Source organism: Pelmatolapia mariae, linkage group LG5, assembly GCF_036321145.2.
Source record: "Pelmatolapia mariae isolate MD_Pm_ZW linkage group LG5, Pm_UMD_F_2, whole genome shotgun sequence".
Lineage (NCBI taxonomy): Eukaryota > Metazoa > Chordata > Actinopteri > Cichliformes > Cichlidae > Pelmatolapia > Pelmatolapia mariae.
In genome coordinates this window covers 29,872,566-29,887,163 of record NC_086231.1, presented here as the reverse complement: position 1 = coordinate 29,887,163, position 14,598 = coordinate 29,872,566, and the positions used below count along the sequence as shown (strand labels likewise).

At 41.2% G+C, this 14,598-nt stretch overlaps 2 protein-coding genes across 5 annotated transcripts in view; both read right to left on the bottom strand.

Annotated features, from left to right (window-relative positions):
- ndrg3a (ndrg family member 3a) overlaps positions 1-1,033 on the bottom strand; it is a 31,619-nt gene extending 30,586 nt beyond the window's left edge. For both annotated transcript variants that reach the window (XM_063474692.1, XM_063474693.1), the window contains exon 1: positions 881-1,033. The gene's annotated coding sequence lies outside the window, so the exon portion shown is untranslated. The remainder of the gene's footprint in view (positions 1-880) is intronic.
- A 211-nt stretch (positions 1,034-1,244) lies between these two features.
- On the bottom strand, positions 1,245-12,735 carry phf20a (PHD finger protein 20, a). Of its 3 annotated transcripts, XM_063474688.1 has the most exons (17): positions 12,605-12,735; positions 10,452-10,558; positions 9,661-9,832; positions 9,301-9,385; positions 8,922-8,998; positions 8,228-8,816; positions 8,063-8,113; positions 7,682-7,951; positions 7,247-7,441; positions 7,044-7,139; positions 6,254-6,409; positions 5,702-5,883; positions 5,495-5,594; positions 4,022-4,217; positions 3,475-3,916; positions 3,019-3,199; positions 1,245-2,893 (listed from the first exon to the last, which is right to left on the bottom strand). In XM_063474688.1, the coding sequence occupies exons 2-17, from the start codon at positions 10,532-10,534 to the stop codon at positions 2,751-2,753; spliced, it is 3,018 nt and encodes a 1,005-aa protein (XP_063330758.1). In that variant the 5' UTR covers positions 10,535-10,558; positions 12,605-12,735; the 3' UTR covers positions 1,245-2,750. The 3 variants fall into 3 exon arrangements, with proteins under 3 accessions (XP_063330758.1, XP_063330759.1, XP_063330761.1); XM_063474689.1 differs by lacking the exon at positions 6,254-6,409; XM_063474691.1 differs by lacking the exons at positions 9,661-9,832; positions 10,452-10,558; positions 12,605-12,735 and having other exon boundaries at positions 8,922-9,024; positions 9,301-9,375.
- Positions 12,736-14,598: the final 1,863 nt, after the last annotated feature.

Here is a 14,598-nt window from a genome sequence, read left to right as displayed (position 1 = left end):
TTGCGACTGATCTGCACGGTAATGATGGGTCTGTCGAGGATAGACTGGGACAATTTGTGGAGGAGCGTGCAAAACTGAGGGCAACACGTCCCCTCACACTGCGAGAGGTGGGAGGCCAGACATTCAACACCCGGCTTTGGATCTTTGGAGACAAATGTTTCCTGTTATAACTCAAAATAAAATTAAATCCATGCAGATAGAAATCATATTACTATTCCAGTAATTGGATAGGGGGGGGGGGGGGGGGGGGGGAAGCTAAATAAAAGGCACAACTTGTATTTTTGGCGTGTTTACAATAAAAGTTCTTGTTTTCTTTTTATTAACATGTAATAAGTACTAACAGGTTCTGTGCACTACATCTATTTAGCTCAAAGCTATTCGGCTAACATTTCTTTAGTTGTCACAGTCCGTTATGAGGCGTCGTGACAGGCCTAGTTGTATTCTAACTAGCTAAAACACGGGTTAACACTTAGCAAGCACAAATGTTAACAGTGAAAAAAAAATCCCAGATCAATGGCAACCCTAACTGCACTGACAAATGAAGGGAAACAAGCTAAGCCGTTAACACAGGCGTTATGTCGCATCACAGTTGAGAGAAGCGGCTACGAACTCAATTCAATTCAGCTGCAGTTTATTTATTTATTTGTTGGTTTTTGGTCTTTTTTCATGACTGGACCGCTCGCTCCCTGTGAGCCACTGGTGTTTAACATGTGGTTTTAACTAGTCCTCTAACGATCCTCTAACTGCTGCCATCATCGATGTAACAAACGCCTGGACAGTACAGACAGCAGCACGAACAGGTTGAGAAATCCAGCGAGCTGAGGTAATCTCCTGTGGCATCGGGCACATCTGTAAGTGGTAAACGGTTATGAAAACTCACCTCGACGGTTGAAATAAGTATCCGGTGGTTTACTGTCAATTCTTCGCTGGGAGTGCTGTTGAATACCGTCGGTGAATTGTATTTCTAAGTACACAGCGCACAACGCTCGTGGCTGCCCAGCGTTTCCTCTGCCTCAACTAGTAATTCTGGGCGGAACTACACGCTGCGGCGGAGACACGGCGGAGGAGCCAATGGGAAAGAGGCGGTACCACCCACAAAGTGGGGGGTGGGAACGGGAGGTCTCACTCCGCTCCGAAATCACGGAGACGACACTCTGCTCCCAAGGGAGAAACAAAACGTACAGAGACAATCAAAGCCAGTGTTTGTGATGACTTAACAGTTCCCAACTTTATTAGATTCGCTGGGCTGCTGAATTTATCGACGATTAATTTTTAAACGACCGCTGTTTATAAGTCTCTGATCAACAGATGAGCATTGAGGCTTAATATATCATTTTCCTGCTCATTCCTTCATTCACGATAGCGGCTGACATTTTGAGAGATTACACGATTACAATTCCCATCCAGTTTCTATTTTCAGGCCGATTATATAACCGCTCAAATCGGCTATGCCATAAAAAAAACAAAAACAAAAAACGTATAACATCAAAATATGAATGATCCAACCATCGACTTCACTGGTAGTCAACACAGACAGAAGAGGGCTACTCTGTTTTATGAGAAAACATACAGAACATGTTCATCGCGATTAATATCAAGGATATTTTATTTATGTACCAGGAAATCTGTTTGCATTGTTCTGGACATTTCCCCTGCTTCTAAACCAGACACACAGTACAGTAGCACACAATATGCTCATTAAAGAAGAACACGTTTTCTGAATGACATATTTACAAACAAACAATTTACTGTAAATAAACAGAATACAGGAAAAAGAACACATTTACAGGTTTTCTGAGTAATATGTCACTGACACAAGATGATAGGTTAAGAAGAGACAAGTCCACATTACAATTTTCAGTGAATCATAGGTCAAGTGCTATAGCAACGACAATCCAAGGAGTAATTTAAAGTAGGAACGCAAACTGATAAAATGGGTGAACGGACAAGCAGGCAGCTTTTAGACAAAACTTTTCCTTTTGCCAGTAAAGCTAAAATAAGATGCCTTTGATACCCAACAAAAATAACTTCACAGTGTAGTGGAAAACAAACCCTAGAGGAGGTCAAAAAAAATAGATTTTTTTGTAGGGACCGCTTATACAGCATCATTACATACTAGATGTCTTCAAGTTTCTATCTGTCCACATTTACCAAAAGAATTTGACACATTATGGCATGATAGATGACCACAACTGAACTCTGGGAGACAAGGTTATGCAAAACAAAACCATTAAAAAAAACAACAACATGAAAATGTGTTCAGAAATCTGCTGCAAAGAGTGTAGATTCAGGAACTGCAATTTGCTTATAAAGCTTCTTCTGCATGTAAAGCACTGCGTACTGGGAGAGACGGGACAACCTCAAGCAGTAGCTCAGACAAAAGGCATTCATAAGGTTTAGTTGCATGGAAACCACAGAAGTGTAGTCTGGTCCTAAAGGATTTTCTCCTGCATTTACGAGGTTACTTCTTGTGTTTTATCCTGATTTAAGATGCTCACTTTTCATACATGTTCATATAAATATTCATATATGACACAAGCTGAGCACGGCATTGGATTCCACCACACGGACCCTTTTAAAAAAGGAGAAACAGCAGCAGAGGTCAGATCAGAGCAAATGTGCTGAACCAACAAAGTCTTGGACCTGCATGAATACTGTCATCTTTGCAGCCTGTGACCAGTGAGCTTCAGCCACTGCATCTCTTCTGCAGGCTGTGTGGCATCTGAACCTGCTGCTCTTCTCTGACGCCCTCATGTGGAGCTGTACAGGGCGATCTGCTGCACCTTGCTTAGCTGTGTCAGCAACCGTTTCATGCGGTGTTTGAGCTGAGGCAGACGAGCCAGAGGTTCAGGAGGCTCCAGTTCCCCGGTGTAGTCCAGCCAGCTCTCCAGCACTGATGACAAGAAGTAGAATTTGTTTCAGAGAACCTTTGTGAAATTTTATCAGTCATATTTTTAAATCAGTTTGGCGAGCTAAATGACCTAGTTGGACAGAAGCTATTAAAGTCAAAGGGCTTACCATCTAGCTCCCTCTCAATGAAGTCCATCCTGTGAGAGACCTCGTCCTGGACGGCATCTATGTGATCCAGCAGGTTGATCCGCCACTGCTGATGCTGCCTGCTGTTATCTGAAGCTTCTCCGGAGTCCTTGACACCCTCGTCCCTGTTCTCAGTCTGTGACCATGAGCCACCCAATGAAGCCTGAACATTTTTAAGGAAAAAAATGGGAGGATTTACTTACAATCCACATGAGAGTTGTACAAGGACTTATTTGTAAATGTATTCACTTTGAGGAAAAACAAAGTTTATGATGGAGTCATTTTAAATTATATAATAAACCAAAAGGGACCTGTGCAGTTAAGATCTAATGCTCACATGAGGTGAGTTATTCTGAGAAATGCTGACAAAAGTATATTTTTATATATCCCCCTCAGAAGAGCAGCTTTTCTCAGTTTAATTACATAACAAAACCCCACCTTGTTGCTGATGCCTGTTGATTTGGGCTTGTCTGTCTCAAGCAGGCTTCCGTAGCGTTGCTCCCTTTCCAGCAGCTCCTCTGTGCTCCTCATGCTGTCCTCCAGCTCAGAGCCCTGTCGGGTCTCCACTACCAGCCGCTGCTCCACTGCTGGATAATATGCCCGTGGTTTCTGGTAGCAGTGTTCACTGGTAATGTAAGAGTCTTGGAAGGAAGGAAAGGGGGAAGAGGAGCAGGACGAAGAGGCGGTGGCAGCTGTAGCAGCCCGGCTAAGCTTCTCCAGAGCGTTGGACATTAAGATCTCTCCTCGGTTCATGTCCTCATCAGGAGTCACAGGAGATGGAATTGCATTGCTGCTCCGGCATGAATCTGAACCAATCCTTGACCTCTCCAAATGCTTCCAGGGCTGTCGCCATAGCTGCAGGTCAGGGTGAGAGTTGTTCCTGAAAGTACAGGGAAAAAAAATCCAATGTGTGATTGATTAATCATTAATAATAGCTGAAGTGCATTGGTCAGAAATATCCTGTCTTGGGAATAATTGTACTCACTGTAAGACGCTCATCTTAAGCTGAAGACCATTGAGGATCTCCACTACATGGTGCACATCTCCCAGCAGCTGGTGGGTGGTGGTGATCTTCTTGGCATTTTGGTGAGAGTAGTTTTCTTCCAGGAACGAGAGTCCATACATGTGACCATTGGTCAACCACTCTCGATCATACCAGTAACGTAGACTCTGCCTCTGACCTGAAATTGAGACGATTAAATATTAACTGTTTGTAACGGCAAAAATATGCTTTGACTGTTAGGCCGCCAATATTCTCTCTGTACAAGCTAAACTGTGTCTGACTCCTTTTCTAGTTGGTTGGGAATGAATGGCAGATTGAAGAACAGAACACACAAATGTAAGCAAATGTAAGCTTCCAACATTTACTCCTCCACCTTGGCAATGTTAACACACTCTTCACGCATTTTCTTTTTAGCTAAAGTCAGGACTGTACAGTCATGCAGCTCTGTACCGTGGACACAGTCAAACACCCCAAAAGACTACATTGTTTAGTTCCCACTAAAAAAGTAGCCAGCAATGTTCATAGTTTCTGTAATTTAGCTGTGTTTTGAAGACCAGGAACTTATGACTCTATATAAGCAAAGTGTACTGTGCCATACAGCGACACACTTTAGTGTAAAACTTCTGTCTTAAAACAAACAAGGTAATAATATGATGCAGAATTCCTTTTAAAATGCTAATATTGTATGTCAAAAGTCATGACTATGGTTATTAGGACTAAACAATCTAATCTCAATTTAAAGTTACACAATGATATCATGTGCAGTCCAGTCATCATTTAGAATCACAGTGAAATGATAGCATCTTCAGACCAGGAGAAGGAGGAGGAAGAGGATGAGAATTAGGGTAACAAAAATGAATCATATGACATAAAAATTATTACTGATTATTGGCTAAACAATTTAGCATCCAACAAGAGCTAAAATAACAACAGCCACAGGGACACAATGTTAGAACTTTAAAAATATAATTTTTCGTATTGTCCAATGTTCCTTGGACATTGTCATTTTCTTATTGTCCACTAGATGGCCGGTTACACTTTTTCAAGATTCAAGATCCTTTTATTTGTCACATACATAGTTATACAAGTATAACACGCAGTGAAATGTGACCTGATACGCTCCTCGACTGTGCAAAATAAAGAGAGAGAAGTAAAAACTACAGCAGAAGCAAATGGTTATTTCTAGCAGATTAGCAGAGCAAGCTTTATGATGGAAATGATGCAGTCTTAGGCTTTGACCATACTCTATTGTCCAGCTGGAGATCCAGTGTCATTCTTATTATATTTCTTTGACGTCTGCCACCTGGGGCACATGCATAGTTGTTTAACTAATGTAAATTCTGTGCTGACAATTGTGCGCAGTCACACGAACATCTGCACAGTCCATCGTGCTCATTGGAAAGTATAATCCTAGGTCTGCTTTAAAAAAAAATAAATGAAATTTTTTCCCCTTACCTGGTGGGTCTCGGCAGATGTAGCAGGTGTAACGGTCTGGAACATTTTCTTCCAACAATCCCATACAGGTGCCATGCTGCCAGCACAAACAATCTTCGCACTAACAACAAGACAAACGTATTTAACAATTGTGAAAGTCTTAGATTCAAAAGCAATAAATAACAAAGCCTGATTTAAAATTAAAAAACAAAACAACAACAAGCTCACCTGAATCATGAAGTCATTCTCTTCTTCCACCTCACAGATGCATCTCACTATCTCTTGGTCACTGGTGTCTAAGGCACCAGAGTCCACACTCAGAGGTGGTGTAGTGACGTCCAAATCCACATCAAAGTCATCTTCACTCCACCCACAGCTATCAGTGGACCAGTCACTGATGCTATCCTCGTCTACAGTAACAGGGACAAAACGAACGGTTGGGTTTTCAAGTGAACGACACAACCTTAAGATTTAATTTGTTTCTGGGTGATTCTGTTAAGTCTAAATAAAACTTCAGCTTAAATGACTGTTGTTTTTTAGTATTTGTAGCTTAAATGATGAAGCAAGCAATGGCAGCAAACAACAGCAAAGGATTCAATCAACCATGGGTTCAAAATGTGGCACTATATTGACTTGTTGCATGCATGTACAAAGATGAGTCAAGCTAAACAAAATCTGCAGCATGATGGATTGAATCCAAAAGGAACAGAAGAATGTAGGGAGAGGAAACCATCTACAGCCACACATATTCAATGCACGCACACTATCAGAAATACCCACCATCCACATGTATCTGCTCTGAGTAGCTGTATCCAGGCCTGCTGGGGTAGGCCTCGGGCTTGTGATTGTATGAGGGGGGAGTTTTGAGTGGCAAATTCAATTTGGACTGAAGACCCAATACTGAGATGCCAATATTCTCCTCACTACCTGTGCAGTCTGTTAATACAGGGAAGGGGGGGAAGCACATGTTGAACAAAAATGTCAGCTTTAATAATGCTAAAAACAAGTGCCCATCAGGAAGTGACAAAATGTGGCACAAACATACATTATGGACAAATGGCATTACTCAAGAACAATCGGGGGCAAACATGCAGCCCATATTTCAGGACTGAACAGTGTCAAATAACTAGTCAGTGGAACGCTGCCTATACATTTGTGTGCATGCCAAACACACCACTGTGAATGCTACCCAGAATTAACACTAGTGCAGGACCTGTATGTTGGATCAGTCATTATCAGTGCCACAATAAAATCTGGCTTTTTCCATCTGTATTGCCAGCTAAAAGAACTTTAAAAACCATCTAAAAAAATTAAATAAAACAAATCAAGCTATGACCAATAGATTTAAGAGACAAGATGTTGGAGTTTTTTGACTTGACATTATGGAGGGACAGAGGCAGACAACAAATATCACGCTTCTCCCACACACACAGGCTCAACCACCACACCAAGAGGACTGAATGGAGCACTTGATGCTTTGCAGGCTAGCCATTCCCACAATGTCACAGTGAGTGCGCATGCAGAGCAGCAGATATGTGATGCAGCCTTATGCCAAGCACCAGCTTCTTACCAGACTTGGCCTTCTTTTTCTTCTTCTTTTTCTTGAGTTTAATGCGGAGGAAGTCCTTCTGTTTAGGTTTTTCTTTCAGTTTATCTTTCACTGAACCTAGGGGCAAGAGTTCAGCTGCATGAGAGTACAGCAAACACTGCTAACAGGTTGGTACTCATACAAGCTGAATTGTTCTGAGCACATTTTCATTGCATCATACTGACCAATATCGAAGCAACTCCTGTCTGAGTCTTTGTCCTGCAGCTGACAGCCATTCCTGTCCAGCTGGTTCTCTTTGCTTTTCTCCCTCAGCAGTGCCCTCTGCTGATGGCCTTGAGTGTTGACTGCAGGCGGTGCTGACGTGCGTCTGCCAGCAGCCTTCAGCTCTCCACGCGGAGCTGTGGCAACTCCAACAGACTCTGAGGAAAATCACAAGCAATTTATGAGCCAAAGTGCCTGATCTCAAAACAATGCTGGACGTGCAAATATTTATCACTTGGCCTCAATTCTGAAGTATGTGATTTAAAATAACAGCAAGCCGTGACTCAGCATTTCAGATTCTACTATTGAAAAAGCGACGCAGTGACCCAGTTTATTTATTAAAAACTCTTCCTCTGTCACTTTATTTGGAACAAATGCCAAACTGGAGAATAACTTACGCATGGATGCAGAAATGGTGCGCCTTCTCTTTGTGCCATCCAAACCAGTGGCACTAGACTGTTTCTCAGAGGCCCTAGTCTGGACGCTCCTTGTGGGGCTGCGGTCTGCCTCTGGGGGCTGTTCCTCGCCATGGTAATATTTCATGTGGTAATGCAGCAGCTTGGCTTTACGGAATGATTTTGTGCAGCCAGGAGCGCTGCACTTGAACGGGTTGTGATCAAGATTGATGGACAGGACAGGAGGAGGTTGGTTTTTGATAACTCGATACACTGAAACAGAACAACAGAAGTGCAAGGTGTAAATAAAGCTCCTCTTGTTTTTTTTTTTAAAGAGTGTGAGAAATTGCAGTGCTTGACTCAAAAATGTTAAAATGTACTCACATGGTTCTCTGCTGAATCTGTTGGGGTTGTGGAAACCCTGCTTCCTTACCGCTGTTAAAAGATAAATGAAAGGAACTCTTCAAAGTGCGCTCACATGCTTTCCAAAACACTAGAGAGCCAATGGCATTTCTGCTAAATGACTTCATTTAGTGTGTTAACACTTACGCTTCACAGGCTGAGGAGGCGGCACATCCACTGCAGCCTGAGCACTTTCTGATTGGACATTTGGTTTCTGCTCCACATTGCCACTGGATTCTGTGGTTGTCATAGTGACAGACACCTGCTCTGTTTGCGATGACATCTGAGTGGGCAACTCTGTGTATGGCTTGAGTGACTCTGTATATGGCTTTGCTCCAGTCTGTTCCATTTCCACCTCTTCCTTTTTCACCTCTCCATTGACGCGACACGTTTCGCCACCTTCCTTCTCGTCTTCCTCGACTCTCATGCCATTACTGAATCCTGTCCCTTTTTCGACATCCCTGGGCTTGATCTGGTCTGCTTTCTCAGGGATTTCCTCTTCTTTTTTGACAGTGGGCACAGCCTCTAGCTCACCATTTGTTTTCTTGTTTTTATCATTTACCATTCCCTGTTCATGCTCCTCATCCTCACTGTTGCTGTCTTCCTCCTGGTCTGAAGTGCTGCGTCTGGCTCGCTTGTTCTTGGGACCCCCGTTCTCCTGAGACCTTCTGTCTCTGCGGTTTGGGGCCCTCCTAACCATGTTCCTTTCAGAGGACCGAGACTTCCCTCCACCTCTCTGTGAGCAGGGCAAAGAAATAGCTTAGAAACAAAGATCTAAAAACTGTAGAATCCACGACAGTATATAGTATCATTTGTAAGAAAAAACAAAACATGTTGGTACCTCTCTGGTAAAAGGCTTCACATGTATTCCTTTCACTGTCTGGATGACACCATCATAAAACCTCACAGTGTAGGATGCTGAAAAGAACAAAGAAAACATACAACTATTTGATCATTTTAAATGTGATGTGTGTGAGGCAATCGCCCTATGCAGAAATCAGATAAATCTAGCATTTTAGATATTTCTTTGCATTCCCGACAAAAGAGAAAGTACTTAGACAACATCACAGATTTCATATTAAAACCAAAAACAAACATACAAGATCTCAGACTATACTCCATATAACACTACTTTGCAATGAAAATGCAAAACTTTAAAAACTAGTAACAAATCCATGACTGAAACTCATTTAAGCCCATTAACTTAATGTGATACTCACCATCTTTATTAACCGAAATGACCTTAGCAGGATAGAAACGGCAGTCAGACCAGCTGGCCAACACTTTGTCATTCACATGAAAGGCCTGGAGGGAAAAGATTTGACACTGTTGGCACCATTTCAAAGATTGCATTGGAGGTGGAGGTGTTAAAGGCTTCCTATAGTTTTATTAAAAATGACACTTTTACTTGTAAGTAAAAGCAGCAGTACCATTGAACTTATGCAAATACAAAACCCCAAAAATCACATTTCGCTAAGACCAGTTCAATGCAGTAATGCACTGTGCAACAAAGGGTAAAGAAGACAAGGCAGAATGTCTCTACGGTACACATTTCAAAGCAAGCATGACTGTTAGCTTACAGGTACTGGAGCATCATCATTCAGGCCCTGCCGCCTCAGCTGAATTCTCTCTACAGGTCTCAGGTAGGGACTTGTCCAGTCAAACCATTCGTCGTAACGGTGGCTCCACTGCCGGTAATGGATCAACACTTTTTCATCTTCATAGTCAATCTTCTCAATGTTGGCAGCATACCTACAGGAAGAAGTTCAATGGCTAGTTTATAGAAACGCTGAATGAATGGCAAGTCTAGTGATTTAAGCACTTATCATTTATCTCAAACACATAATGAGGGTGGCTTTAGAAATGAAATCAAGCTTGAAAATGTAAACACATAAAAAAAACATTGAACCAGCTGTAGTTAGTGGATGGTGTGCTGGGCATTTACACATTACTGTAGTGGAGTTAGTTTTCATTTTTAAATTATACCTTTAGTACTAAACTGTTGTATACAATATCAACTGCATTTATACATAACCGTGTCAGAAGGAGTGCAGGTCTATTTTAAAAGACATTCATATTTTAAAAGGCTGCTCCCACTTAGCTTTGCAATGGCAGTATTCTAATGATGTAGTCTTATCACACATTTACAGGAATCATTCCTTTAAATAGAATTTAACATGTTTTTACAATCCTTAATAATGCATTTCAAAGTTGAGCTTAAGGGACACCTTGAGGACACTCATCAAGATTTTTAAAGCATTACGGTTACACTAATACAGGCCCGAAAATAAACAAGGAATGGAAACTTAGGTGTGAGAGGGAAGTGAACAGTAAAATGGATGAGAGAGGAATGAGTGAGGCCATGACTCACCAGTTTTTGAGGCTGTCTCTAGCCTCAAGCTGAGCTCCCACCTCAAATGTTATCCCTCTTCTGTTAGGGGGCGTCTTACTCATACTGCCCACATCAAGGCACCCTTCCTGTATGCACACACACACACACACACACACATTAACCATTAAAAGAATCTGCACTCATATGACCTCTGTTTTGCAACTAAGAGACATAAATTGTGCCGAACAAGGGACACAATACACATGTGCACACACACACACGACCGTCAAGGTCTTTACAGATAATAATGCAGTCACCTCTGTGTGTGCCTGAGGTCTTTCCTAAATATTTCACCAAGTGACTGGAAAAATAAATCACTCTTTAAACCTGAATACCAATGTAAGACACCCCCCTTTGTGCCAGCAGAACAATAACCCTGTCCAGCAAGGGAAAAATACTACCACTGTAGGCTTATACAAGCTACAGATTACAAATGTTGTTACATGGTGTGGCACAGTGTGCAGAGATTAAATACTGATATATTAAGGTGAGCCATGCCCCTCAAATGGTGGTGAATATGCAGCCAGTACCAGATGTTCAGCAAACACTACCTCAAAGAATAGGAGTCTTTAAAAAAATAAAAATAATCAAATGTCCTCACACAGACTCCTAAGCGGTTTTAATCAAATTTATCACAGTGCGATTTCAGTGTATCCTTATCAACCACACATCGAAAAACGGTTTAAGAATGACAAAGATAATGTGCTCACTGTAGGCATCCACCACTACAGCAGGAAGACATTTCTGATCCGAGCTAACACGGGATTCATTTAACAGCACATTCTGCTTAAACTGCCGTTGTCAGATAAAGAATAACACTGATGATCACTATTTCAGCTATAACAAAAATACAAATAAAAAATAATGAGGGTCGTTGGAGTCGATCAGAGGAATAGACCCAAATCCTCCCGATAACATCGCTTCTTTTGTCATGCGTACGTACACAGGACAGACTGACATGCCGGCGCCTTTTATTTAAACAACTAAAAAAAAATCACACCATGCACCACAGTGTCTTACTTTTGTCCACGACGGAGCCTAATCGGTTCACCATAGCGGAGACTGTCGAGAGTAACTCCGGATTTCAGCGCAACCTACAAACCGGATATCTTCACACTACCCTGCCCACGTGTTTTTTTGGTCAGTCGATTTCACGTATAGACACAATGGGAGACAATGGTAAAGACCATTATGGTTGCACGTAGGGTATTCCCGCTACATTAAGAGGCGAGCAATAGTCTGCTCGGCAAAAATACTGGATTTAAGATCAAACCGGGTGTTTATTGGCGTGCAGAGAGCTACACAGACGGCAGCGACACGGACACAAGATGCACAAGAGACCTGAGATGCCACAATCAGGGCACATGAAACAGGTGATAAAAATTACTTTAATCTCAAAATAATCCGCTCAGACTATGTGTGGAGTAGCACATTTTGCATTGTAATATGCGGAGGAAAACGGAACCCCATATACTATTTTACCACCGACCCACCCAATACATTTAACAGCGTTCAATCGATATTTTCTATCTAATTTAATAAAAGGGGAGAAGCTGAAGAGAAAAAACACTCTAACAGGACTCGACATTTCCCAGATTTCCTTTTGTTGACCACTTCTACCACTATAGACGCGTTATTGTCCAGTGTTTTATAACCGGAGGGCGGAGCGCGAAAGTAACTGACACCTACGTCAGACCCTTTGACAAACAACACTCGTCGAACAAGCGCTGTGTAGGCGGGTTGCTTACATTTGATTGGGCGAGCAGCTGTCATTCACAGAGCCGTTCGCGGCCTCGCAGAAGGCCTACTTTTTCATACTTTTCTGGCTGTGTGTGCGCGCGGCGTGGAAATGCCGAGTATAAACTTCTCCAACTAAACAGCCACAGACATTTCAAAGCACAGAGTAACAAAGACCGTAGAACCTGAAAGCACACCTGCTATATAACAAATACAAAACCGATATGTACTCGTATAACATTTTATTATCTACTTCGTCACGTTTGTTTTGAACTCAAAAAGCCGACATGCGGCACCATACCGCTGCTGATGCACCCACCAACCGGGCCTCGGTCACGATATTACTGGGAATTTAAATCTGTCGAATGCAAAGTGTGGATATTCAAGCTTCTTACCTGTTTACCAGTCACTATTTGTCCGGTTCGATGTATAATCTGCTGTGTAACTGCTTAAAAGCGCAGGAACCGCCGGCTCCGCCTGTCAGCTCAAGACCACGCAGTTAAATTTCTCCCCGTTGCATTCACCACCGGCGCGGGCAGTGTGCTTCTGCGCTGCGCATGCGCATTAAACGGACCAAAGCCCTTGTGAATATCAATAGGACGTTTCATCTCATACAGTCTGTTTCATTTCGTATGTATAGATAAATATTCATTAAATATTTAATAACCTGCAATTTGCCAAACTTTATCTATTATAAACTGTAATAACTATGAATATGTACAAAAATGTAAAAACAGTATAAGAAATCAGAAATGTAAGTCACATACTGTATAAATCCGTAATAAAGTCTAAATACAGGCACAGGCATAAATACAAGCACAAAAAAATCAGAATTTCAATGGCTTTTTAGTACAGCTGTTCCTTGTATAATGTTAAATTGTGTTTAATGTTTCCTAAACAAGTTGCTGTTTTGAACTTAGAATAGTGATGCTTTCAGTCCCTGACTATGCCCAGGGGACATGAGTGTCTCCCCGGTGTATGTTCGCCTGGATCTCTTTTCTTTTACTTGTTCGAGTCCCAAAGGCAAAGCCCAGAGCTCCTATTATCTTGCTTTAATGTTTATGCTGCTCTGGCAGCTTTGCACCAGAATGACCGATGAAGCAGAGTGAAGTTTGTGTAGTGATGAACATAAAAATGACAAATATTTGAACATGTACAGTGAAGGCAATGACAACTGTGGAGAAGTGTGTGTTTGTGTGTTTGTGTGTGTGTGTGTGGGAGGGGGGGGGGGGGGGGGGAGAGAGAGAAATCCGGTATATCTGATTGTTAACTCTTTCCCTTGTGAGTCTAAGGACAAACAGGAGAAATGGATTCTCATTCTCTGGGTGTGATTGTGTAACACACTGCAAGACACATTGGCTGATTGCGAAACATAAAGGCGTATTATTTCTGGTTTTGAGAGTTAGATCCATTAACATTTTAAATTGCTATTAAATATAGCTATTAAATATCTTTTGTAACATGCAAGCCAAAAAGAAACTTAATCCCTAATGATGTATTTACGATTATTTCTAGTAAGGGCATCATTTATTAATAGGGCAATGATTTTGTTTTCAAATGTTTCATTTCTATATAGAAATGGAAGTTCAGGCTTGATCACAAACCTGTAATCCCCCTTAAACAATATAATTACATTGAACTGATGTATCAATGTATACTTTAGTAGTTAAAAATTGTTTAATCCCTTAAATCAAATTAAAAAAAAACTCAACATTTTATATTTTAATATTAGAAAATATTTTATTATAAAATTTTAGAGTCTATACGAAAGAAAAAACAATTAGAAAATAAAAATAGGTGCAGTAATTTATTGAAATGAAGAAACATAAACAGAAAATCTGTATATAAGGCAAAAACTGAGTATGTAAAAGTCTAATGGGCTTGAGAGTCAATATTTGGTATGATCACCATGATTCTTCAGCACAGACTGAACTCTTTTAGCCAAGATCCTAAAAAAATATGTATGTATTAAAATTATGTTTAGAATAAAAAGCTTAACAGGACTGATATATTTGTTTCCACTTACATGAAAACATCCACTCACACTGTCATGTGTGTGTGTGTGATATATGCAGAAGTTGGTCTATTGCAAATTGTTGAATGAAGAATTCTATAAACAAGTGTGAAGGTTTGGTTTGGTGACCCGTCCATGCAGTCTGAGGACCTGTGGTTCATTTGTTCCATTCTTGTGAGCGTTACAGCCGTCTTTGTGTTACTTTAGCAAAGCTAAATCGGTTTTTAGCTTGTGGTAGCCTAGTTGAAGAAGCTTAGATAAATGTGTCCATTCATAAATTACTGTGCTTGAGGACTCAAAGTGCACACATTCACTTTGTTGTTGTTTTTTGTGTTTTTTTTTAACATTTAAGTGCTTTCTGTGCAACTTTCACAC

Coding starts and splice junctions, on each gene's coding strand:
- phf20a (XM_063474688.1), bottom strand. CDS start 10,534: ATGAGTAAGACGCCCCCTAACAGAAGAGGGATAACATTTGAGGTGGGA. Junction 9,386..9,660: donor ATGATGATGCTCCAGTACCT/GTAAGCTAACAG, acceptor TTTTCCCTCCAG/GCCTTTCATGTGAATGACAA. Junction 5,884..6,253: donor AGAGCAGATACATGTGGATG/GTGGGTATTTCT, acceptor CTGTTACTGTAG/ACGAGGATAGCATCAGTGAC.